Source organism: Odontesthes bonariensis, chromosome 24 (genome assembly GCF_027942865.1).
Source record: "Odontesthes bonariensis isolate fOdoBon6 chromosome 24, fOdoBon6.hap1, whole genome shotgun sequence".
NCBI lineage: Eukaryota > Metazoa > Chordata > Actinopteri > Atheriniformes > Atherinopsidae > Odontesthes > Odontesthes bonariensis.
This window is the reverse complement of record NC_134529.1, coordinates 20,800,825-20,827,551: the sequence shown is the minus strand read 5'-3', so window position 1 is coordinate 20,827,551 and position 26,727 is coordinate 20,800,825. Positions and strand designations below refer to the sequence as shown.

The window sequence follows — 26,727 nt, the reverse complement described above, 5'->3', positions numbered from 1 at the left end:
CTGTTTTCGGTGAGAAGATGAACGTATTTTATGCCAAAAATAAGGTCCAGGTTTAAAAAAAAAAAACGAACTTGCCCTTTTAAGGTGGAGAAGACCAAACATGTACATTTTTGTAACCTGTCGTGCATTCCATGTGTGGCACATTTGAAATGCAGAAGAGCTGGAGGGAAAGATCACGTGAGCATGTGTTACACAAACGTCAAATGCTGCTTAAAAGTAAAACGAGCAGAAATGGTGGAGTTATATTTGCCTGTGAATGATGTACAGTACTTCCTCTGCATATGCTCCTATTCCAGTCCTGCAGAGACACAGTGTTGATATCAGATAAACGCGAGCAGCACTTACTGAGGTCAGCCCAGGGGTTAAGCCAAAGATGCTGTGGACCCCAAGCTGTGAGGAGACAAGTGGACCAGTTGGAAGGACAATATGAGGTCAAATTTAACAGGAAACAATTAGACAAGATTAGACACCTCGGGAATGTGTGGCAGCTCCCCTTAAACAGATGTGTGAAGAAGACACATTCCCCGCTGCAGCCTGTCGTCAGCCTGGCAGGTGACAAAAATAACTAGGAGCCTAATGTTTTCTTGTCAGAGCTCGTAAGATTTTCTTGGTTGCTGGCATTTACACTCACTTGACTCGTATTCTCCCTGAGGTGTCACGCCTCCGACATGCATAGATGTGCTGTATTTATTAATTTATTTTTTCTGAAGCTGCACGTGGCCAGACACTTTGAAGATTAAATTGTTATTTTGCTGCTGCCTCTTACATTCAGACGCACAGGCTATTTTTAAGCCAGATTCTTGTATGTATTATCCGCATGTCCCTGTTTGGCTGTGTTTCAGAGGGGAAGAGGATGAGGATGAGGATGATGATGATGACGCGCACGGGTCACTTTTCACCAGTATGTCAAAGTGATTTTGAGTTTCGCCCCGGAAATTTATTAGAGGGATTAACTCTGTGGGATGGATAATGGGTCCTCAGGAACTCATGCTTTCCTCTTACATGCAGCCAGCTCCATTCATAATAAAATGCACTGAAATTCCTTGGGTTGCTGAGCCTGTTTCTGTCCTGTTTGCACAACATCTCGTCTCCCAAATGCACAGTGTGTCTTGCTGTCATTCTCCTGCTCGCTTTCTAATGGCTTATTTTTTCCTCACGGCTGCAAAGCACAAGTACTGCTGCCTTCATTGAGTTTCCCCTCAACAATGTCGGAGCGAGTGAGAGGCCGCAGAGCTCGGTTCCAACATTCATGAAAGTCCAGCTGTGGTTGCGGTGCAAAAACCGTCTACCTGGGCAGCTTTCGTATGAAGTCTCTTTCTCTGTGTGGCTCTGCTGGATCCCTTCATCCTCCAGAGGTCAGTTAATAGTTAGTTAAGCTCCAGGCGACGCACGTGAATGCACTGCTCGTTGTTTATCCAAGCTTATTCTTTTGAGAGATTTGTGCCCGTGCTGTTGGATCAGAGGCTAATGCAATTACTGTGTTTTGTAATTACAGGGAATAATTTCGTTGCAATTTCCACATGTTGTCGCAGGCAATGCTCTGTTTAGAGATGTAGTGTAAATACTCCAGTTAAAACAGAAGCGCGAGATGGATTTTTTTTGTCAGCGCTCGGATAAAAACGACAGACACGCAAGTTGAGTCTTGCCTGCTTTCCCCTTCTCTTGGATTTGCATTGGAATGAAATCATAAGTTACTATTATCGGTGTAAACGTTAATAAAAACCACTCGGTGATGTCATTGGAAAGAGAAAAAAAAAGAGCACGTTTTCAGAGGATTTGAAGGCGAAAGCCTGGTTTGGGATTTTCAGAGGCCGATAATAAAGACGTTTCAGGGTTGTGTTTATGGAAAGAACGACCTCTGTATTTACCATCTAACTGCTCACTGTTAGACTCTGCTTACATAAGCACCACCTTTGCCAGCTCAGCAGTCAGGCAGACGAGGTTTAAAAGGAATGCAGATTTATGCAAATTCTCTCGCTGCGGGGTTTGTGGTGGAGAAACTGTGGTAACAGGAAGAGGAATGAGGTTAAAGAGGGCCGGGGGGGATCTGGGAGGACGTTCTCTGCCCACAATGCCCTCTGGTGTTTGTTTACACACTGCGGTGGTTTGTGGCTTGTTGCGAGGTAAAGCCAACCATCTCGTAGGCCTCTTCTGCAAAGCCTTCTGTGCATTTTGTGGGATGTCAAGTTGGCGTTCACAGGCAGCAAATCTGCAATCTAAAGGCTTGAAATAGCTCTTTTTCTAAGTTCTTCCATCATGTTAATTTTTCTTTTTTACATATTTTATGCACTTCCCTCTTGGATGCAAGCAGAAAAGGATTGAGAAGAACATAACGTCCTGTAACGTCCTATCTCCCGAATCAGTCAAGAGTTACGACTCGTGATGTTCAATGTTAAAGGCTGTGCGTGTCGCCGAGTTTGAGAGGATGAGAATCTTTTTCGGGTTTATTGGATTTGGAGAATATTTGATAGAACATGAAAGGTTTTTACCTAAAAGCTTGTGCATTATCTGGTCGAGGGTTATAAATAATTAAATAAAAAAACAAAAAAAAACCAGGTTGGTCAAAGCAGAAAGAAGAGCGAGAGGAATAATCTTTTAAATAACAGAGTATACTCTGTACGAAGGCAGGTTCAAAAGTTGCGGCACAACGTTCCAAGCTAATCCACCTCCGAATGTCACTAATCCTCTCTGTTTTGTCTTTCATAGAGCTGCTGTGACACACACATGCACACACAGACTGTAATTAAGAGTGTGGACTAAATATAAACCCAGCGCTATGATTTCATGGGATTAAACCAAACCAACTGCTTGATTGCCCTTCTTCTAGCCTAATCAAAAGATTAATGGCATGAGGCAGTCGCCTCACAAGTGGTCTGATCATATGTGAAACAAGCTGTGGCAGCACTTTATGAATGTTTTGTACTTGAAGCACTCGAAGCGCTAAACCACCTACATGAACTTTTATTCTTGCATCACCCTGCATGCTCCCCCCATCAACAGTAAGGGAATTTATTTCTAAACCAAATGTGCACATTAACACGTGGGCTCTTAGTTCATGTCCATACACTGCACACACTCGCACGAACTTTGCACATATGCCTATCTGCGGCCCGCCGGCGTGCAAAGACGTCGGTAGAGTCCGCGAGGGTGATGATGTCGAGCGGAGGAGACGGCGCATCACTTTGGATGTGTGATCGCAACAAGACCTGGCTCTGTGTAACTGTCAGCTGGAATATCTATAAATGGAACCGGGGCTCTCTCTCTCTGTCACTAACGATGTTGACAGAGCAATCGATATCTGGACATTTAAATCGGCCCCTCGGTTTCCACTCGGCAGATGTTAACAACCCATGATTCGTTAAAGGGCCCCACCTGACCTGTGCACGGCCTGAAATGGCCGCGGCGTCATGATTACACGCCTAACATGATGAGATTATTTTGGGTAATTGGATTAAGCGGGTAATGATTCCCTGTCAGCCTCTCTTTGCCTAGTCAGATTGATTCATGCTGGGTAATATGAGTGGAAACGCGGATCAGACCGGTTGCGTAAAGCGGGGACCTAGTGTGCCCCTATTTGCTACCTCTGATTGACAGGATGCAGTGTGACTGACGACGTAACTATGCTGAAACTGAGCAATAAAAAGAAGCCGGCAAAAAAAAAATTGCCTCGAGTACGGATGCCAAAAGGGCTGTGCACAACCTGAACATATTTAATGTACCAACTGCCACGTGCAGTCATGTGGAAATACAGTACACCGCCTTAGTAGCTGCTAATTAGATGAACTCGATTGATTGATCATCAGTAAATGGGAGCGCCTCTATAAAAATTTCAGCAGCTAGTTTACAACATTCAGGTGTGTACTGTCACAATGCCAAGGAGGAAAGACCTCAGGAGTGTTCTTAGAGAAGCAAGTGTCGCTGCCCATCAATCTGGGAAGGGTGTATAAGATTTCAAAACTATCTGGAGTCCGTCAGTCTACTGTGAGAGGGTATTATTCACAAGCGGAAAAAAACACTTGAGACGGTTGCTATTCTTATCAGGAGTCGACATCCCAGCAAGTTCACACTGTGCAATGTTCAGAGAAACTGCAACAATCCCAAGAGCTGCATCTCAGACTCCGCAGGCCTCGCTAAGCGTGTTAAATGCTAAAGTTCACGACAGCACAATAAGGAAAAGACTGAGCAAGTATGGCTTGTTTTGAAGGGTTGTCAGGAGAAAGACTCCTCTCTAAAAAGAACACGGCAGCACAGCTTAGGTTTGGGAAGTTGCATCTTAACAAACCACGAGACTTCTGGATTCTTTGGTCCTTTGGACAGACGACAGTGATTGAGTTGGTCATGAGCTCCTCCTGTAATGCTGTTATGGGGACCGTGTGTGGGATTGTGTGAGAGCTGTGCATTAAGAAACACCCAAACTGCAATGAACAGTATGATATTAGCCAATGAAGCGGAAGGAGCCGACAGGGAAACATGTTCACAGCCGAGGTATTACTCTTTAACCGGGAGCTCTGTATGCTCTGTGTCTGTATGTGGTCGAGGTCCAAGGTGCCTTTGCAGCCAGTCGACCGTCTGCTTTCCGTTGCATGACCACACGGTGCTTGGAGGGTGGTGATATTCATGCGATACACCAAAGCGTATGAAATATTTATGAATCCTAAACTCCTCGTGGCAAAAGTCCCCTCCAGTGTTGTGGAGTTGAAACCACACCCGGGTCTCGCAGGTTAATGGCAAGTTCTGTTTGGCTTTGCTGTCGACAAGCGACACGCCATTGAACCGCAGATTTCACCCGGTGAATGGAAAAGCCTTATTCATCCTTTCGGAACCCCAACCCATTTGACACATTTTACATTCACACTTGTCGTGGGTTGTGTCCCTTCAACCATAAAGCAACGCGGGGCTGTTGTTGCGCGTAAAGACAACACTTTCATATTCTCATGCGCATGAAAAAGCATTCCTTGTTTGTCCCAGAACGCCCTGGCTCACGTACACACACACACACATACCGGAGAGTGTGTGAGGAGGTGAGGCGCTCTCTCTTCCTCAGAGTGGGTGCCATGTCTTGTCAGATGGGGTTAGCTCCCCGCCAGCTGATGAGCCAGACGAGCCTTTGAAGCCCTTCCAGGGTTCCTGTGGTTTACGTGCCTGGGTTGCCAGGTTCTGCCATCCCCGTGATTAATGCAGCATGGGTGCCCACTTAACTTGTTCCTCTCTGTCACTCTGGCCCCCCTTGCCCTGGCCCTGACCGATCAGTGCGCAGCCAAGCAGAGGAGGCATGCACTGACTGGCTAAGTGCACGCATGCATACTTGCACATACAGTGAACGCAGCCACAATACCAAGTATTGATTTGAAGTTTTTCTCCTCTAAAAGGGGTTGTTCTCCAGTCATGACTTATCAACCTTAGGCAGATACAGGATTGCAAATATGTTGCCACCAACATTAGCCATCATCCCACTGTTGCTTTTGTAATATTTTTGGTGCAGCAGTTGGTACAATGTGCATTTCTGATTCCCATTTTCACGGTCGTCATTTTGAAACAAGGTAGCTCTTAGTATTAAGGAGCCCATGTTACAGCTTTTTAAGGAACACTTTTATGATGCAAAAACATTGTTGCAGTTTCCCAAATGCGAGCACGAGCAGCCCTCTTTTTTTTTTTCTTCTTTTTTTTTTTAATGGAATGATAGATTGTTCCATTTTCTAGAATGTGGACCGCAGCATTCCCCAAATGAAAGGCTCATAAGTGCATTCGTGATGAGACGCGAGTGTGAGTATATAAAAACCCAGAGGGACGCGGCAGATGTCTGACGCTTCCACAAAGCTGAACTAAAATATTTTGGAAACGGGACAAACATGAGAAACCATATTGCACGTTTCCACTCGGGGAAGCATGAAAAAACACCCAGTGGTAGTTGCCGCCAACCAGAGGACTATCCAGCGAGCGAAGCCTCGTTCCAGCTCGGAACGGTTGTGGGAAATTGCAAACATTATTGCAACTTTTACTGCCAACGATTTGCATCTGTATAAAGTCTTGGAAGCAGAGCTGTTGCGCTTTGTTGCTCTCTTTGGAGCCGAGACACAATGACCCATCTGGAAGATGTTTTATTGAGACAGTGATCCTGCCTAAACTGACGGTGTGGATTAATTTAAGAAAGCAGGTAGGGTGGCTCGAACATGTGACTGTAGCTGCGTATTCTATCTCAGATGCTTGGCAGATAAAGACTCATGTGCTTCAAACAAGTGCAATGAATGAGTTATTATTTTGCACAGAACAGGAGGATGTTGGCTGGTATTTTGTTCTGCCTCAAGTTCCGGTTGACTGGCCACATCTCTTGTTTTTGTTCTGTCATTAGAAGCCATTGGAAGTAATTCAATGGTGTTTTGTCACAAATACTTTGCTTTGACAGTACATAGTGCTCACACGGCGAGGGGAACAAAAAGAAGTACCATGTGGGATCGAGACGAAGCGATAATCGTTTTCGAATCATCAGGTGCTTAGAGATTCCCACCCCTGGGAAGAATGACTTTCATCCATATGTTGCTCACCATGCAACGTTGCACCGATGCAAACTGGAGATTCATCACTGCAGAGTTGGTCTGGATCGTAAAAGCAAGTTAACAATTACAAGACGCAGTAAAAAGGCCCTAGTACGGTTAGGAACCATAGGTTGAAACCATTAGGTTTCTAGAAGGATTCCGTCACTTAACATTCAGGTGCTCACAGTTTGATGCTTGACTTGCTTCTGATAGCGTGGCTGGGTGTGCTGTGATAACTAAACTCTCCAAATATAAGATTACAGAACAGATTGTGTACTGTTGAATTCTTAGCCGTGTTGAAGTGGAATTCAGAGGACTTTGACAGCCAGAGTGTAAATAAAGCAATTATTGGAACAGTCACAAATATAATCGCTTTATCAAACGGCAACTAAATGAATTATTATCACAGCCCAGTCAGACTTCTCTCTCGACTGATTACTGCTCACTTGACTGCCATCAACGTCTGACTGGGGGTGGTGGCGCCTCACTCCTTTTGTTTCTTTTCCCCTCTTTCTTCTTTTCTTCCTCTTCCAGTTTCTAACGTGGGCCTCATTTAAATTCTACATCCCAGCACGAGTCCAGTCTGTTCTTAACTGGACGTTCTGTAGGCGGCTTAGGTCTGACTTCATGTTGTCAGAATTGGGCGTTGGCTCAGACGAAAGAACGGGGAGCGTTTGGACTGTTTTTGCTCTTTCTTCAACATCTTGAGGTAATTGACCCAACATCGTCTCGCCTCGCACACGCATCCACACATGGGGTGTAATCACAGATGGATTTAAAAATCCCCTTTCTCTCACAAACCCTCTTGCTCATTCTCCCTTCCCTCCCACACAAACTCACACTGTCAGCTCAGACACCCGTGCAAACCCACATGCTCTTCCCTGCCTTACAAATGCTGCACATACACATTCATTCATGCCGCTCACACATCCACACCTCGCTTGGAGAATATCCATGTCTCTGTGCTCGAACACTGAGATACAGCTGTGAATGGGGGATGAAAGCCAGAGCCGAGCCAGGAATAATAAAAACTGAGTGATTTCAATGCACCGCAGGCTTCTAAACAGCCTTGGGATCTGACTTGAAAACATAAGGGGATTCCAAAGCCTGGTCTTTTTTTAACTAAAGTATTTTCCAAAGATTGCTTTGATGTCAAAAAGACCATGGAGTCGACAGAGCGGTGGCAGGTTTAGGGTTTAGTAACGTTCCTTTCAGCATCAAATTCATTTCCAATTTTTCCCAAATTCTGGCATCTCCTCTTTACGAGCACACCTGACTCTGTGCTCTCTGTCTGGACTCTTAAATTTGCTTTTTAAAAGACCTCAACCTTCCAATAAGCTCATTCCCACCCAATGTCCCATGCTGGGCTTATGCCCAAAAGCTTTAATGTGAGAAAGACTTGGTGTAGAGATTGGAAAGCAGACTGCAGATTTCAGAAAGAGGCTGATCTTCCATCTGTACTTAGAATTGAGGTTTGACTTGAACTTCAACTGTGCGCTCATAGGGAAATGTTCCCTATAAATAATTTTCCTCCGGAGCAACATCGGGTTACAGGTCTTCTGTCTGTGTCAAAATGAAGTGCTCCTGTTTTCTGGACAGAGGTTCCAACTGAAAAGGAATTGCACTACATCCATCCGTAGCTTTAACCTTTCCCTCTTTTTGTCCAACATTGCACAGCCGTAGATAATACTGTAGGTTGTGTGCCGATTGGCTTAAAAGCTCCTTTGAGTTGGAAGGGAGGGTACGGAAAACGGATTGAATCAGAAAGTGGATGAAAATGTGAAATAAATAAGCAACAAAAAAGCATTGATGAAATGCTCAAATAGCTGCACTGGACAATGTTGGTTATATTTGACGCTTAATATAAACGCACTTCTTCCCTGTGACATCCTTTATCTTTGGCAGGACAAAGTTAAAGGACCAACACCACAGAGTGTGGCCCACACCCATACCCCACACCACCTTTTGAGACTGCCGGCATGCTTTCCAGTTTTGACTGCAGTGACGCACAAAATCTTCAAGCTGCCAACTATGAATGTAAAATCAGGCAATTAATTCAATGAATTTTTGCAAGGGCACAAGCAGTGTGTTGTGGTCAGGGCTGCAAGGTATCATCGGTGTGTCATTGGTGTTATTGCATGAATGTAAATTAGATTTTCTTTTTGCCAAGTCACCCTGCAACTTTGGGCTGTTACAATAAGGGTAGATATAATATCTCAGTTTGACTACAGACAAGGCTTGGTGATTGTTTATCTGCATCAGAAGTTGAAAAAAATTTGTTGAAAAATATCGGATATAAGCAAAAAAAAAGGACTTAACTGAGGTTAAGTGTGGTGAAATGCAGAAGAAGCAGGATTTGCTGTTATAGACGGATGGGGATGGGATGTTTGTGGAGCCCAGCGGAAAACAATGGAGGGCTGATGGAGGTCAGGACCTTTTTAAGGGATCACTCCCAAGTGTTTTTGAGCTTGCCTTTCATTCAGCTTAACTCCAGTAATTCTCATATTTTTCTCATCACTGAGCAGCTGCGTTGTCCTGCAGGCCTCTCCAACAAAGCGCTTTGCTTTTTAAGAGAACAAAAGAGCAATGATGGACGGAGGAGTTACAGTAAGGGGATGTAGTAAAACACAAAGTGGAGGCTAAATGGAGAGCAGGGCAGGGTTAAGGAGGGAGAGGCTGCTGGAAGTGGGTCACAGTGGCACTGATGCGATGCAGAGTGACGTGCCGAGAGGCGGATGGACTCGCGCCACTGTCTGCGTCACCTTTTGTCTTGTATTCACACAAAAAACACACACACACATTTTTACGAATACTTCAGCCCAGTTCAGTGTTTAAACAACACCAGCACAGAGGTAAAAATAGCCTGCGATGTAAGAACAGGGATTCTCCCTTCTTCCTTAATGTCGTTTACTGCTAAGTTGGACGTATTTGAAATCTACTTCTTCCCAACTTGTACTCCCTTTTTCAGCTCCTTAGATTGCAGTTAAACGTAACGTAGAACAGCATCCCTCGCAGTTTTAGTGTATAAAGGAGCTGAAGCAGGGCTGTGTTTTGCAGGGTAATTATTTTGGCTCGGCAATGCAACCCCTGTATTATCTGTTGCTCTTCCTCCTGCTGTGTCGAGGAGCGGTGAAGTGGAGACGGGAAGATGGAGGGGATCAAATGGTGGGGGAGTGGCAGGGAACAGTTTTATTGCTTGACCTCTCTCCCGCCAGGATGACTCTCTGGAGCCGGGTGTTAAGGAGCGGGTGCCGCATGCATTCTGCGGGCTGATTGATCCCTGCAGCTCCGTGCGTGTGTGTGTATTGGACGAGTTTGGGACTCTCTCTTGCACGTTGTGTGTTCCCTGTTCCCACAGCAGATATTTAAGGGCGGACCATAAGTTCTTTACAGAAAATCGAAGGTCTCTCCCACTAAAAACCTGCTCAGGATCCATCACATACGTTTTTTTGGTTTAATATTTTTATTGGGAGGTAAGGCACATTGGAATAGAAATCAATGTCACATTTACATTGAGCATTGTATCACCACTGTCAGTTTGAGCAAACATATTGATACAGTCAAAATAATGTGCATCTTGACGAGTTAAAAAAAAAAGCATACCGTCTACCTCCTCTAGTGTTTTTTTTTTTTTCACAACAATTCCAGAACAATACACAATTGTGGGGGGCTACTTAACTAACAGTTAAGGACATATATGTATAGCAATTGAATACGTATAATTAGTGTAATATGTACATGTGTGTGTAAGCTGCTCAGTATAAATAAAAAGGAGGACAAAAGACAGAAAAGGAAAAGAGAGGAAAGAGAAGGAGAGAGTGAGTGGGGGTCCATCAGTCAGGGGGCAGAGTTTGAAGAGAATGGAAAAAAAATTAAAAAAGGATGCCACTTGTTGTAGAATTTGTCAGAGTTACCTTTCACTGAATATCTGATCTTCTCCAGCTTTAGAAAAGACAGTATCGTTGAGCCACTGAGAGCTGGAGGGAGCTTTAGTTGACTTCCAGTGAAGAAGAAGATCTAGCTATTAATGAAGTGAAGGCTATGATATCTAGCTTCCATCACATACATTTGACCGACTACTGTGCGACCAGTTTCGGATCACCACTTGACCTAACGCGCATATCTTTGGAATGTGGAAGAATCCCACCCAAGCGCGGGGAGATTATGAAGACTCCCACGCATAAAGGGTTTGAAGCACGGAGCCCGCTTGCTGTGAAGTGACGGAGCTAACAACTGCACACCTTTGCCACCATCCACATAATCATGCATGATGCCGTAACTCATCAATGGCTTGTAGGGGGGGAGTGGAATGGAGAGATAGTGCTGTGGTCTGTGAGGACGCTGATCGTGGCTGTAGAGTTCCTAACGAGGCCAATGCTCAGTTTATCCAGTCAAAGAAAAAGCTGGGAGCATTTAGTTTTGATTGCATATCTTTATTTCAATTTAGGAGTATGTAGGCGTAGGTGTTAAGCTCCATAAATAATCCAAATAAACATGCTGCTGGGAAAAAAAAAAGAAAAAAAGCAGGGAACATTCACTGGCCCTTCTCTCCCTCTTTTGGAGTCATCTTCCTTTGTTGTTTGAGTGTGCTGGTGATGACTAAAGGCTGAGGAACCTTCATCCTAATCGGCTTGAGATTTGGCTGCAGGTCAGGCCAGCAGATGAATGCAGATTAGAGGGTCACAAGGCAGGGAGAGAGGATTACCAGCTCTGGCAACTCTAACCTCCTCCTGTAGCCGTCCAACCGTTGGCTAACCAGTGCTGTCGGCACAGGCTCTCCTAAAAAGTCAAGAGGCTGGACATAAATGGGCCTGGCTGGGGCTGCTGCCACTGAGGTTTTGGGCACAGGATTCATTTTGTGCTTGTGAAGTAATACTGGATTTATTAAGGGAGCAAAAAAAATAAAAATAATAAAAGGAATATATTTTATTTAATCTGGTATAAGACTTTAAGCCATCATACACTGAGGCATTGCTCTATGTTGGAAGAGTCGTATTTACTGACACTTGTTTCACATTAGTACACAGCATTTGAAACTAAAAGATATATTCGGTGTGTTTTGTTGGTTGTTTTCTGTACAGTAGTGCCCCCTGGTTGCAAAGTGCTAGTCAAGTGCATTACAGGTATCATAAAGGCTGGTTAAACTCATCAGGATCAGGTAAGGTCAGCGTTGCCTCACTGAGGAGAACAAATTGGATTTTTTTTTTTTAAGACTACAGCAGCAGCTTCTCGTGTGTCTGTTTTATTTTCAGCGGCAACCTTCCCCACCCGCTTTGTTACAGCTCCTCATTAGAGTCTCCTGTCTCGGCCTCTCTGTTGTTCCACCCAGAAAGCAAAATAGAATAAAAGCTTCATATGCAGCAGTGATTCCCCCCCTGCCTGGTTTCCAGAGTACGGTACCTCAGCTTTTATCTCTCTGTAAATTAAACACGCCTTTTTAGATAACAGCCTCCGTGCCACCTACTGAGTCGAACCGCGCCTCCACTCCCTTACGCAGCCCCTGTCCCCGGTTTGAACTCGGTACATTTGATTCAGGTTAGCACGGAATGCTGCTTTATCGGATCAACAACTCTCGCTGTGATCTATGTTGAGTAATCGGGCGCCAAGTTGCACTGTTTGTCAGGTGTTCTTTGCCAAATCTTAAATGGGACAAATGTCTGATGCGGAGCAAGCGGCAGGAGAAATGGAAACTGAGCAGAAGAAAAAGCCTCATGTAAGGGGGCGGGGGGGGTCCAACACATTGCTGATCTGGGTGGGAATGCTAAGTGTTTGACCCTTGACATCCGGCTACAAGAAGTTTAATTTGCACACGGACTTTGTACAACACACAGCAACCTGCTCTGCACAGTGATACCAGAAGTAGCTCAGTTTTTACTTTTTTTTTTTAAAAGGCTTAAACGTTTCATTCATTAATTGATAGTCCAAGAAAAATGAACAAAATGGGAAAAAAAACAAAAACAAGGATTTGCAAATTTTGGATGATTGTAAATCTTCAGTCACAAAATTAAATCCGATGGAGATGTGATTAGGTTTTTTGATGACAACATGTCATTAGGGTAACATCGTGGCTTGATTAATTTTAATGAAAGTAATAGTGAGTTGCAGCTTCAGCTTCAGCTCCAGTCACTGCAAGGATCTGAACGCTCATGAATCTGTTTTAGTTCCTGGTTGCAAAAGTTATTTTAGGCGATAAAAATGCTTTTTCTTTGAATTTCCGACTTAACCGCAAAGTCCTTATTTGGAAAACCTCCTGCTCTTTCAGAGCGAGTTTTGTGGGGTCTCGTTGCGCAGCAACCTCTTGAGCCCTATGTGGTCCTTCTGCCTCGCTGGCTCTGCCTGCCTGCTCTCTGCCGGAGTTCTTTGAAATGCTAATCAATTCTCCTCCCCTCTTTTCTCCTCCGTCTCTTCTCCAGATCCCTCCTCCAACTACATCAGGCAGCTGGAGACGAAAGTCCGGATACTGGAGGACGACAACAATAAGCTCCTCTCACAGGTGAGACCCATACGTGTTTTACGATCCCTTGTTATGTCAGATACAGACATGCGAGTGGCACTGTTACCCCCCCCCCCCCCCCCCCGTCCCAACTTCACCAAACTCCTCGTGTGCATCTCGACCAAAACATGTGATCGGCAGCTGTGATGACAAAAAGTGTTCGCCTGATGCCTCGGTGTTGTGCCGTTCCTTCACAACAGGCTGCTTGTTAGTTGGAGAATGTTTTTCCATGTTTAATTCATAGGGAGTCTGTAATCTTCAGCAGCGAGCAGTGATGTTAGCCCCAGAGGCGAGCTGGGGGAGCGAACAGAGTTGAAAAGAGGGGGGGAAGCTTTAAGTGACAGTGACTGAGTGAAAGAGTTTTTTTTTTCCCCCAAAGTCGACCTCTCAATGACTTCTCCCAAATTTGGAGGATGGAGGGCTGAGAGAGTGGAGGTGGGAGTGTGAGAGGCAGGGGGTGGGATTATAACGTGGTTCACCAGGAGGTCACATGTCAGTCTGCAGAGGTGTGTGTTCATACACCACCAACACGAGAGAACAGTTAAAACTACGATACACGAATTAGTCATACAAGGTAGATCAAACTTTGGACTTCAGAAAGTCAGGTGGTTAATTACTTTCTGCAACAACTGGGTTTTACGATGCGAGCCAGTTCACTTCAATCCAACTCAGACTTCAGACAGTCGCATGAGGTGAAAGCCCAAAAGGTTTTATTCTTATTTTAAACCAAGTTTTCCACTCCCAGTTATCTCCCAGCAGATTCATGTGTAGGCAGAGTGTAGGCCGGCGTCACTGATGTGAAATGAGCCTTTATAATTAGCTCTTAAAAGCTACAATTAGGTGCCGCGCATTGTCTCACGAGTCAGGAGATGCAGTCGTGTGAAAAAAGAGCACACCCTCTTCCAACTCGTAGGTCTTACTTATCGGAACATTATATCAGAAAAAGTCGTCTGATCCTTACCAGGTCTTCGAAACACCAGATGAACAACGACACGACAAGGGGGTGCGTCGTTACTCCTTTGACAAAAACCAAGGCAAAATGCAAAAGCTGTTTCGTTTTACATCCCATCCTCACTGCTCCCTTTAAGCAGGTGAGTAGCAACCAGCTGCTGCTAATCAAATGCACTTGATTCATTGATCATCAGCGAGTGTGAGCACCTCCATTAAAAGCAGAGGTGTTTTCATTTTGAAAGACTATTCACAAGTGGGGAAAATATCCATGATGGTTGTCACGCTTGTCCTTCTTGTTGATGCCTCTGCTCTCTGAAGAGAACGTGGCAGCACAGCTGCTGTGAGGTTTCGCAAAGTTGCATCTGAACCACCCACAAGACTTCCGGAGCAACGTCCTTTGGACTTTAGAGACCAAAATGGAGATAATATAATACCCATGATGTACAGCATCGTGTTTGGAGAAAACCAGACCCAAAATATCAGCGCAAACGCCTCATACCAACAGTGGCAACAGTGGTGGTGGTGGGCTGATGATTTGGGCTCGCTTTGGGTCATGCAGCTGGACAATGGTTCCAAGCCCCCCAGCAACAAGAAAAAGAAGAAGAATCAAGTCCAGATCTCGACCTGATTGGAGTGCTCTGGCAGGACCATAAGAGAGCTGTGAATGAATGAATGCCTGCAAACCTCAATGAACCGAAGCAACATTATAAAAGAGAATGGGCCAAAAAAACATTCCTCTACAACGATGTGATAGAACCCCATATGGGTTGTCAAATTGTTGTTGCTAAGTGCTGGTCTGCCATCGATTGAATCATGGTGTGTACTTAGTTTTTGCTAAATAAATATGAACACATTGTAATATGTCATGTGTTTTTGTCCGTCTGAATTTGTTATTTACCATAATTTCTGACCTGGTATGGATCAGATTATTTATTGTCCTGATACATAAAACATTTTAATTGAAAGAGGATGTTTTTGGGATTTTTTCTATTCCCCCTGACTGCTTTTTTTGGAAATGACTCATCGTCCCTGTTTACAGTGAGGTGGCGAAGGTTTAGACTTTAGGTCTGCATAGTTGTGACCAGAGAAAGACGATTCACCATGACCCGACCTTTGCCGTGATGAGAGGTTTCATTGAAAGTTTTTTTTTTTTTTTGTAGAACAGAAGAACACCAGCTGCTTCTGGTGCAGCTCCTAATGGCTTTAATGAGCGAATAATGAACTTTTCCACCGTTATGTTTTTCTCTCCTTAGGCTTATAGCCGCTATAGCTTATCGCAAATACAGACGAAAAAGGTAACTTTCCGAAATGACACGTCTGTTGGCTTTTTGCTGCTGACCAGATGTTTGAGGCTCTTTTCACTCTTTTAACTGGATGGTGGTGGGACTTTTCACAGCTTTGAGCTTGGCGCTTTTTCTTACAGAGGATGGACACAATAAAAGCAACAGTTGTACGATTTAATGCCACTTGTTTTGAGTGAATTCCAGTGGTATAGTCTTAAAGTTGTGGTGCCCTTTTTCAGACAGATCAGCGCTAGAATGATGTTTAAACATATCCAAATGTCGATATGCAAAAGCCGATGCCTTTACAGTCACGTAGTTTGCACTTTACTGAAAAGAAGCTGGTCCAGTGGTTGCATTAACATATTATTTATACCTCTTCTCATCAAGATAATGATGAGTCACGAAGCAAAGCAGTGAATCAGACGACTAACATGTTGTCTTTGGATTTTCTGGCTCCCAGTGGGTTACATGTCAAAGCACAACTAAAAGCAACCACACCTCAGCACAATGCTGTGAGAAGTGTATCGAGGTTATTTAAACATGTGTAAACAACACTCGCCCTTTCGGTTATAACCAGGCTAATTTGTTAGATCTTGGTGAGTCTTTTGACTTCATTGGAAATACAGACGACCAAAATTCTTAAGAAGTCTTTTAGCTCCTGGGACTAAAAGTTTTCAGGTGCATTGCCTGGAAACGTGGCTTTAAATGGAAAAGACGGCTTCGGCTGTAGAATCTGTGAATAATATACAAGTTAAAGCCATCGGCCTCTTGAAATTACTTTAGCATGGCATAAAAACTGGAAAAAGCCAGGCTTGTTTAGTCCAATTACAAACTCCACCTTTGTAATTGGTGTATTATAGTTTTTTCTAAATAGTTTGATACATTTATTTTAAGACTTTCATACAGGAGGTGAAGCTGAGGTCAACTCCTGGAAAAGGATAGTTCTTAATTCAGTTCTTAGGAAGTCACTGCGTCCGATTGAGATGTAACCCAACATGACCCCCAAATAAAACCATAATGTCTCACATAACAATGCAGTGGTTTTTAATCAAATTGAATTTATTTAATGAAACAAATAAAAATTGATCCACAAGATTTAGGGGTGCTGTTCGGGTGGACTTTGTAACCTTTGGACTTTACTCCCAACTGCCCAGCACAACCAGATCTAGGATTTACTGATTTGAACGCGTAACTTAACCAGCATTCTCGGTACTTATCCTTTATACATGCTTCATAGTTTCTCTCAAATGTTACCACAGGATTGACTCACGGTACCAGTTTGATAAGAACAAGCCGGATTGCATTTTCTTGTAGAGTTGTTGCTTCTGTGTCCAGGCCTTTATGTGAGCTGCTAGCATGCTATGCTAATGAATTAACACAGGTGACCCCTGCTTTGTATATGTGGCCTTTCTCGGCTAGAAAACCCTTTTTTTTTCTTCCCGTCCTTGGAGCTCCACTGCACAGTGTTTGGTACGGGATACCTCAGGTGAATGAATGCCACTTCGTGCTTTGGTGCGGAAATGACACATGCTTGTTCTGGCTTGTTGAGACGTCTGGTGGGCTGAATAATTTAACATACAGGGGGCAACACAGGTATATCCAGGTATCTATTATGCATGGCTGACAAGTGGCTTCTGAGTGTGAGTGTAAGTGTAAGTGAAGAATGAGGAAATGTTTGAAGTCAAAATGATTATTTCATGGTCGTGTCTCTTACATAGTGTATTTCTTTGAAGGGGCACTCCAGTAAAAACAGGGAGGTTCAAATGAACATTGCAGCGGTGTACTATGTGATTTAGCTCTTATGCGATTTCCCTTTTAATGTATGAATAATAGCAGGTGGAATTGGTACAATGGGTTCCTTGCCTCAGTGGACCTATTGCCTAACTTCCTGGATTATGAAAGTGGCCCAGAGAAACGTGTGGAGCTAAAAAGGAAACAATAGCTTCTTACTGCAGGAATGTTGACCCTCCAAACCGGTTGGCTGAGGGATTTTTCCTGTACCAAAGGGAGGAAAAAGTGAGTTAACAACAGGGTCCCATGGTGGATATTAAGGACCTACTCAGTACAGGTGTTGCAAAAAGAAAAGCAGGTGTGTGTTTACATGCAAGCAGAACTTCAACATTTCCAAGATTAGCTCTTTAGCTTTTCTCCTGCCATTCCAGCCTTTATTCAAACCATCAAAGTGTGCGGCCCTCACACGTTCTCTTCATGCTTGCTGCCACTTGATTATTAACAAGTAAATGCTCAGTGTGACTCTGATAAAGCATAAGTTAACTCAGTTTGCAAGAGTGACCCGTAGTAGGGTCCAGTGGCTCAGAATGATGAAGATTAATGAATTATTCAGTGAGAAAACAGTTTAATTTCTGAACTGAGAATCAGATGGGCTTAAAGATGATGGATTTGGCCACGGCTCATGGGAGGGATTATTTGCTATTTGCCGAGCTTCGCCTTTCCTCAATTACTGCCACATTTGTCAGGCTCTCGGAAGCTAATCACACTTGGCGCTAAACATGTGTCCGATCAGATCGCAGGTGAACAGCGCTAAGTACAGGTGCGAATGCTGGACACATATCAGTGGGGGTCTGAGGCTTCTGATTAACAGAGGAAAGAAATTAACTGTAAATTCAGCATATGCAATCACGGGATGTGTCATTCTCTTTTATTTGAATTCAAATAAATCAGTTCGTGACATGTAAATTTTGTCTGGCTGAAGTGTTAAATCTGTGTTAAATCTTTGTAACCAAACTGAAATTTGATTTAACTGATGCAGAATAAATGTCGGAGTGTAAAATAAATGACAGAAAATCGGTCATTCTGCTCTTTTAATTGGTAGCTTTAATCTTAATTCAGTGTCGATTCATCAACATGTTTTGATAAACAGATTTTCACGATGAAATCTCTTGTCCCGATAGCAGCCACATTGTTCACATTTCCATTGTCAGTTAATGCATTTAATCAACCCTTTTTGCTTTTAACCTATCTCTTTAAAAAAAATCAGGATAAATGTTCCAAGTTGCAGCAGCAACCCTCCCCCACCAGTTTATATTCCACGAAGCATAACATGGAGAAAAAAAAAAAATCAAAAATCAGACTATTATATCAGCCATGGACGAAAGGTCCTGACTTTTAGCGAACTGTTCTCGGCTGTCGAGCAAATAAATAGCTTTGTTGGACAAAGTGGTCAGGGTCATATCAAGCTGGGTAGTATGCTGGCCTGTTTTTTTTTTTTTTAAAAAAAGGCTGATTTAGTAAGAAACATCTTTCTTATTCAGCTGATCTTATCTAGTATACGTTTGACGATCCCGATTTGACATTTAGGGTCTCTGACAGACAAATGACAGAAATGTTAACAAAGTAAAGACTTGAGGGGCCTGAATATGGAAACCCAAAGGATAGATCAAGAAGTGCCAAGGGAAAGATTTAGAAAGGTTAGAGGAACGCCAACGGGATACCGAGGTGGGGGAGAGAAGACGGGGGAGTGCTGGTTGTTGCTTTGTCTCCGGGAAAACTTGTGTGAGCATGCACCTGACTGTATGACACACACGGCGATAATGCACAGACAGACGACGCAGCACAATGTCGGTGTTTTCGTTGACACACATCCTGAGCACACGGAATTATTTATAGCCCGAGTCCTCCCAGGCATCACGTGTGCGTTTAAACACTGCACCTCGCGCAGAGGGTACACTCATGCGTGACATGAGAAATGTCATAAGGAACAGTGGTGTTGCCATGTTCCCTGCCTGCAGAGCGAAGCTAGGCTGGTTACTGCCCCTAGGAACTGGTAGTCTTTGGCTGCTAATGAGGACAAAATCTTAGGAGCGCTGTTGGCCCTCAATGATGGCGCGACGTGATGTTGCTCCAAGCATTGGGAGGTGTCATTTATGTAGAGAGACGCACAAAAAAAAAAGAGTTAGATGGTGAGAGAGTAGGTGCCAGTGTAGGAGGGGGGGGGCAGAACCAGATACCCCCTAACTGAGGATCGTAAATTACAAAGCAATGCGGCATGGATGCAAAAATATTTCGTGGGCACTGTTTTTTAATATATATGTATTTTTTTTTTCATTTTGGGGGGTGTATTACCTATGTACATATTTTACACAAACAGGTCATATGTCTTTATCAAATATCAATATTGTTGTCTGTAGTCTTATATCTTTCTTCTTTTGTGTGTGTGTTTGTTTGCTTGTTTGTTTGTTTGTGCACCCAGCAGTGTAACACAGGTGACCTCCGTGCCCTGAGGAAGGGAATGACTCTGTACCACTCGGAGTCCCAGCTGTCCTCACTGCCCCAGCGCCAGGAGGCAATGCATATGGTCAGTAACCCCAGAGACCGACACACACACACAAACTGTCGCACGCATACCCACAAAGACTCAAGCTGACACCTGACCGCTTAAACCATAGTTATAGCCACAGATCCACTCTGCGACACTCCGCTTATATGAATGCGGTCAAGTGTGGAGACAGACACACAAACACCTAATTGTAAGGAGAGTGCCGATGTCTGCATGGTGAAATTAAGTCAAGTTGGCTGTAATTCACTTTGCTTCTCACTCTTCAATTATACTTTCACAGATGACACATGACAGGAAGAGAACTCTATCACTCAGGAAGGAAGGAAGAAAGAGTGAGAAGAAAAAGGATTAAAAGAAATGGGTCATAAGGTTGATGAGACAAACTGGAAAAGAAACAAATGAGCAAGAATAAAAATTTACCAGGAGTCAGAATCCCCTTCTCTTTATCCCATATCCTGACCCTTCAGCTCCTTTTCTCCTCCCTGGAGTCTGTTTGAACTGAATCCCACTCTGAAAGTAATAATCCTCCACAATCCACCTCCATCCCTGACCCTGCCAGTGTCTGGGGAGCTGAAGCATGGTAATTGTTTTTTGACTGCTCGAGGAAGGTCAGACCGGGGCTGTGCTGCTGGCCAGAGGACTTAAATCTTCCTAGCGTTTAAAACCCCCCCCCCCCACAAAAAACAACAACGATATTATATTTTAATCACAGGCTCAGCCTGAAAGCACTCAATTGAGAACCAGAATGCAACTTTCAGGTTTAACCCTGCCTCAGGGGTTTGTGCGATTCGGTAATGTTCATGTCAACTTATTTCACCTGAAATAAGGTCTTGTTTATCTGAGGTGTGATTTTTAAGTTTCTGACAGACTTGACAGTGTAGAAATAAATTTGGAGTAATGAAATGTGAAATTTTTGCTTTGCATATATTCCAAAGTAGGCTCTATTATAATCCGTCTATCAGTATCGGATAATCCACAGTCAGAGAAATTGCACTTAAATTGTTTGACCCATTGTAAGGAAATCTTTTAAAAAAGCCTGAGCATTGTTATTTTACGTATCACACAAATTAGCTGTAAGGTTAGCTTTCCAACAGGTTCAGTCTGAGGGGTTAAAATTCACTAATATTGATGACATGTTTGACAAACCACTTAAGAGAACCTCTGTTTACTGATACAAAGTGCAAGAATTTTAATTGAATTTCACCACAATATCAAACCTCAAACTGTGAAATGCAATGCTAACGTTGGGCAAGGTATTGCCCAATAAAGTCGAGTGCTGTTGTTAATGATTACTTATTGCTTGCAACCATGTTTAGCACAGCTAACTCTGAAACATACAGTATCTGTGCCGGCAGTTTGTAAGTGATATCCACATTTAGGAATAGGTTGACATCTTGAAAAATAAAAAACTCATTTGCTCGCTTACAGAGTGGTGTAAGAAAGGCCAAGACTAGAAAGAGTGGCGAGAAGATCGATAGCGCTAAAGCTACAGCTAGCAGTTTGTTAGCTTAGCTTTGCATAAGAAAAAAAAAAGATGGGCTATAGCTTATATGGGACTATCTTTAATATATGGGTGTGATTTTTATATGATGTGATACATATAAAAATTAAACTATATATACAAAGCAAACTTCATATACAAAAAGTGCAAAAAAAGTGCAAAAAACAAACCAGTAATTTACCTCTTTCCTGACAGCAAAAGATAACCAAGTGTATTGCCAGTATCCAGATCTCATAAAAACCGTCTCCATACAATACATTATCTTAAGTTTACTTCCAATTTGGGCTGCATAATATATTGAAGCTTTATGCAATATTAATGTCTCGTAGCCTACATCTGACATAGTCATCAAATACACCTGAGCTTAATATCATATATTGTATTTGTTTAGCATTTTGTCTGTATATCATATATAAGTCATATCATCATCGCAGTGTTCAACAACGCTGTCGCATAAAGCAGGTTTTCCCAATACCCTGCAGTCATTAGATACTGTGCATACCAGAGAACTTCACGTGCTAATAAGCATAGAAGTCACTGGTTGTTCTGGAGTTCTGAGTATGTGCTCAGCTATGGGATAGTCTTTTTTTTTATTTCTCTTTCTTCATTACAGGGTGTGGCTCAACTCCACTCTGTTTTTATTGTTGGTTTGTTTTCCTTCGAAGGTAGAATCTTCCTCGCCTAACAGCTTTTCAGATGTTCCCAGAGACTTCCTGAAATCTCACCCCATTTTCATTCCCAAACATAGAGTTTTCTTCTCTTTCAGGTCTAACTTGGCAATTAAATTATTTTCAAAATGATCACGAGCACATTGATTGACACAAGATTTAGAAATAATATGGTAAGAAAAGATTTATTGACTTAGTATTTCATGAGAGAAGGACACTTTGGCACTGGATTCCATGTACACACCCAATTTTTCACATTCTGTGGCGGTGATCTGGAATCCTCTCCTTACTGTGAGGTTACAAAGCCAACAATTGACTTTTCAGCAGCCTGATGAAGACCCAGGAAAATTTAGTCTCATGTAGTCCAGAATAACATTTTCTGTCAGTTTTATGTCCTCACCTAGCAAAGGCTTTATTGTCTTGAGAACCCCATAAAGAATTACTGATCTGTATGTAGATCAGTTCCTTGGTCCCTAATTTGGCCCAAGTTCATCCAAGAGAGAAGGAGGAGAAAGAAAAAGATAATACATATGGGGTTTCTCGATGACAACAGCAGGACTTCAGGGAACTGGACTTTGTGTACCCCTCCCAGTATATCCCAGTTATCCTTTATATTAAGTCCTTTGTCTCATCCAGACACAGTTTCAGGTCAGTGAGCGTGCATTAGGCTGTCAGAATGGAAATGATGGGAGAGAAGAAAAGATGCATAGTGGAAGAAAGCAGTCAGCCTGCATGATTCTCACAAACACAACAGTCTGTTGTAATTTTGTGTAGTCAAAGTCCACATCACCGATTCTGACAGTGTGTGCTTCCCCCCTCCTCTTGCAGGGCCTAAATGAGGCCTTTTTATGCAGGGAAACCTTCCCAAAATGCACATTCATATGAGCAGAAACCACTGCCCGAAAGCTGGCTGTGTCTTTGCACTGTCCCAATCCTTTTTGTTCAGCTCTACAGCTCCAACACCAAATAAAACTAGAAAACCTGGCACAGGTGCAAGCAGGAAATGTTTGCAGTCTCCAGATAAGGGCCACAATTCAGAGAAGTGAACATCCCAAAGGAATGTCACAGTGATTTATATATTCTTACTTGTAGTTGGCTTCAAAGTCCACCACAGGCAGAGCTGTGTGGTAACATATAAGTTAGTGTGACCTTAAACACACTCAACTGAAAGGGCTGTGTGCTTTTATTCAACAAAGGGATTGTTGGACCTCTTGGAGTCATAGACTTGGCCTGATCCATTGTTGTAGAGGAGTTTGAAATGAAGGGTCTTCCTTACAATCTACAAAGATGAAATTGCAACTCTTCCAAGAACTGTTTGCATTGAATCTTCATATTATTTCTATTTTTTTTGTATTAACAGCAGTTTTCCTCGGATTTGCAATTTACAGCCTTGTTTAGCTACGCTTTGATCAAACAGTCAGTGATTTAAATGAAAACCTTGAAATACACTTACAGAAAAGCAAGGGAACCCAATGTGATAAATGGGAAAAAAATAAGTAAACTAAATTGCTATAAGGAACCCAAGGTGAACGGAGAGTGAAAGTTTCTCTGGTACGCAACAAGGGTCAAAACTGTCCGAGCCTTCAGTATTCTATGCGCATTAAGCCCGACTGTATGACCATTGACTGTATTTAAATAACGGTCATGGCACCCTTGCTGAGAAACAGTTTGTTTTTCTCCACTCTTTTATGAAATGAGAATTGGTTAAGAGATAGAAACATGTCAAATCTCTCTCTAAAAAATAAAGGTAACTAAATACATTGTTTTGATGAGATCTCATGTCCACAAACATTTAGTGGAGAACGTAAAGATGCTTCACTCTGAAATTACAATATGGCGTCTAAACAAACCAACATGTGACATCACTGAAAGCTTTAGATTGTCCTGCTGAACAGCAGCCTTTAAAAGCAAAAAATACACCAAAATGAAACACTTTCCTAATATCTTAATGAAATGTTTGTAAAATGCTTTGGTCAAAATACCCCCATGTATTAAAGTGAACCGTATACGTACACCTCTATTCAACCTGGCTGGTTTTAGGATGTAGAATGTTCACTCCGCTACTCTCTTTGCAAGGTTTGCCTCTTTTGAGATCGGTAGTACTCAATATCCCTTGAAGTGCTTTATTACCGTATTAACAAATACAGTCGATGGCCTGAGAGCTCACACCAGCATACGCAGCATATCGAGCCCAGACACAAAACTGAAAAATACTTAATTGCCAATAGCTTACATTTCCCTCGCCAGCAGTTTGGCCGTGAACAGTTGGTACTCATCCCTCTTTATACGTCTCATCGGGAATCATGTTCCAGCCCAGGTTGTTGTTGTTGCTCCATTTCTCAGAATTTCCAATTTCCGATTGGGGGGGGAGTTGAAAGAATGCCAAGTACAAAAAAAGTGGCATTTTTCTTTCATAATAGGCTCTCTTTAAACCACATTTTTTTTCCACATCAAAGCGTATGAATATAGGGATCTTCATAAATTGATTCTCATCTTGGGGCAGGATATCAATGTTTCGTGTAATTGATGTGAAATGAAGTGACTGCTGGACGGTTTCCACACGTCAACCCTTCCAGCTGCAGTTGGATTATTATTGCATCTGTGTGCTATCAGGTTATGTGAGCTCATTCTGGCACCCAAATGGTGCAAGCGGGTGCGGGAGGGGACCTGACATATGCAAACTGGGGCTAGCAGAGGCACGGAGCTGTGTCTAATGCAGGGTTCTGATGCCAGGTTACAGTGAATAGCGCCATTGTGTGTCCCAGAGATCTCCGTGTCCCTCAAACAGAGAGCCACTGTCTGGATCCTAACCAGGGGGGGTGGGTGATGAGTCAAACAAACACCCCTGGCCCCCTTCCTAGCTGGTTGATCCCATCACACCAGGTTAAATCACACCATGCAGGTAGCAGAGCTAGGAATTGAATGCTTGGTGAATGCAAAAAGGGGGAGATGAACACAAGGGGAGGAGAGGGGATTTGAGTTGGGATGAAAGCGGGTGGCGTTTTCAGTGCTACGATCCAAGACAATCGCTCTTAAAATCCAGCCAGAACACCCACTGGTGGAGAGGGTGTGGTGGACTTTGTTAGGGTGGAGTGTCTTGGTTGCTGCTCAAATGAATTCTTTGAAGTGGACTTCTGGTTTACACTGTGCGACAGCAGATGTGATGAGATAAGAGCTTGACAGGTTGCAGAGCATGTCCCCGAGAGGTTTATGGCCTAGATCTGGCTCTTAACCTTTGTCACCGGTCGGTCTTTCAATCACATCTTTGCCGATGCTCTGCACTGTTTGACACAAATACTTACATTTTTTTCTTCTTTTACTTTCCTCAGGGTACAAACCGTCTACCAACCAGCGAATCCTCTCCTGCCACAGGCTACCTGTCCTGCGTCCAGAAGCCTGAGGCCGTGGTGCATGCCATGAAGGTAAAATATTCAGTGAATTCAGTTTTAGGGAAATCATGATTTGAAGACTACAGTTATATCTTCTGTTACCCTTTATAAGTAAATTCAAAGTTGGGATGATCGCACCCGTGTTCACAGCTGTTTCATTGAAAGTAGCTCGGTAGCTAGCTGTGGTAAAGGGTGAAAACACTCCTCCCTTTGTTTGTTATCAGGTGCTGGAGGTCCACGAGAATTTGGACAAGCAGGTTCCCGAGGACTATGAGGACGATCTCAGTGAGAAAGAGAAGGCGATTGTGCGAGAGATGTGCAATGTAAGTGCAAAAGCTGAAATATGCGAAAGAAAATATACCTGGACGGCAGCATTTATTGCTCCAAAACCTGAATATTCGGCATTCAGCATTAATGACAACTTCGTGAGCGAAATCTGCTGTGAACGCTTTGACAAAGGATTTCTCAGAACTTCTAAAGATCTCCTTAGCTTTACACTCCGAGGGCTCAGACAGCCCATTTGTTCTACATAAAGTATTTTCAGGAGCCAATCCTGTTTTCTTGCGGGTTGGGGCTGTGCAGCTATTTTCTCGAGCACCATGAGGAACCAATGAAACGAGATGCCAGCTAATAAAATAAAATAGCACGAGCTAGGTGGAGAAGACCGTAGAGCCAAGGGCTGAGCAAAGAGCTACAGCTCTCTGCCAGTTGAGTGAGCTGGTCCAAAAGCCAGCTGGCTTAGGTTTGGTCGTCTGAGAGCTCAGAAGCCATTGGCCACTGCCGAGAACTAAGCAGGAGGTTTCTCGCCTGGGAGCATGGGAGCTAGCTGAACTAGCTCTTGGTTGAATGAGTCTTGATCGCCCTTTTTTTTTTTATTTTTTTTTATTTTTTTATTTTTTTTTTTTTTAAGAAAATCTTGCTGACTTCAAATGACAAATAAATACATATTCTGTTGCTAACTTTGAAGTGGTGTCTTTGCACTGCTTCCAGTTAAATACAGAGTCAAACTGTTCAGCTAACGATTGCATTTTGTTAGCTTTGTTCACAGTTTCCCTACTTTTGTGGATTGGGCTTGTCACAAAAATGCAAACTTACTTTCTTTTGAGGAAAAAATAAATAATAAGCTGAACCACTACAACATGCAAGCTCTTTCATCATTTGGACTGCCAATTACTCAGCTAATCATATGACTTTCTTTATTTTCACTAATGCTGAAACATAGGAATCACCCAACTAGTTTATTTCTCCTCAGTCTGCAGATCCCTTTTTCTCCACCGGGTTCAAATCCGTTTTTTGAGCTGCTTTTTTGCTAATGAGGAACTCATTTAGACTAATTTAGTCTGAAGTGACACTTGCAGCAGAGTCCTGGATGCAGCTCTCCCTCTCCTTCTCCTCCTCCGTCCATCTCTCTATCATTCTCCATGTCCCTGCTCCAAAGCCAAACCCTACACTTGAAGCCCTCAGTAGAGGCTCATAGTTGAGCTGTCAGAGCAATTAAACTGGAGCGGCAGGGGAAAAGAGCTCTCCTCCCCATCTCTCAGCCTCCCATAGTTATTATTCCTCTCCCCTGCCCATCATTTCCTCCTCCGTTTTTTTTCTGTTGGTGCTGAAA

At 43.2% G+C, this 26,727-nt stretch overlaps 1 protein-coding gene across 4 annotated transcripts in view; it reads left to right on the top strand.

Annotated features, from left to right (window-relative positions):
- Positions 1-26,727, top strand: part of ccdc85cb (coiled-coil domain containing 85C, b) — a 45,868-nt gene that overhangs the window by 18,108 nt on the left and 1,033 nt on the right. The window contains exons 2-6 of one of the 4 annotated variants that reach the window (XM_075459533.1): positions 12,947-13,026; positions 15,231-15,272; positions 19,474-19,575; positions 25,056-25,148; positions 25,340-25,438. In XM_075459533.1, coding sequence (XP_075315648.1) covers positions 12,947-13,026; positions 15,231-15,272; positions 19,474-19,575; positions 25,056-25,148; positions 25,340-25,438 — 416 coding nt within the window. Of the gene's footprint in view, positions 1-12,946; positions 13,027-15,230; positions 15,273-19,470; positions 19,576-25,055; positions 25,149-25,339; positions 25,439-26,727 lie in introns of all 4 variants that reach the window. The other 3 variants (XM_075459532.1, XM_075459535.1, XM_075459534.1) reach the window with 3 other exon arrangements.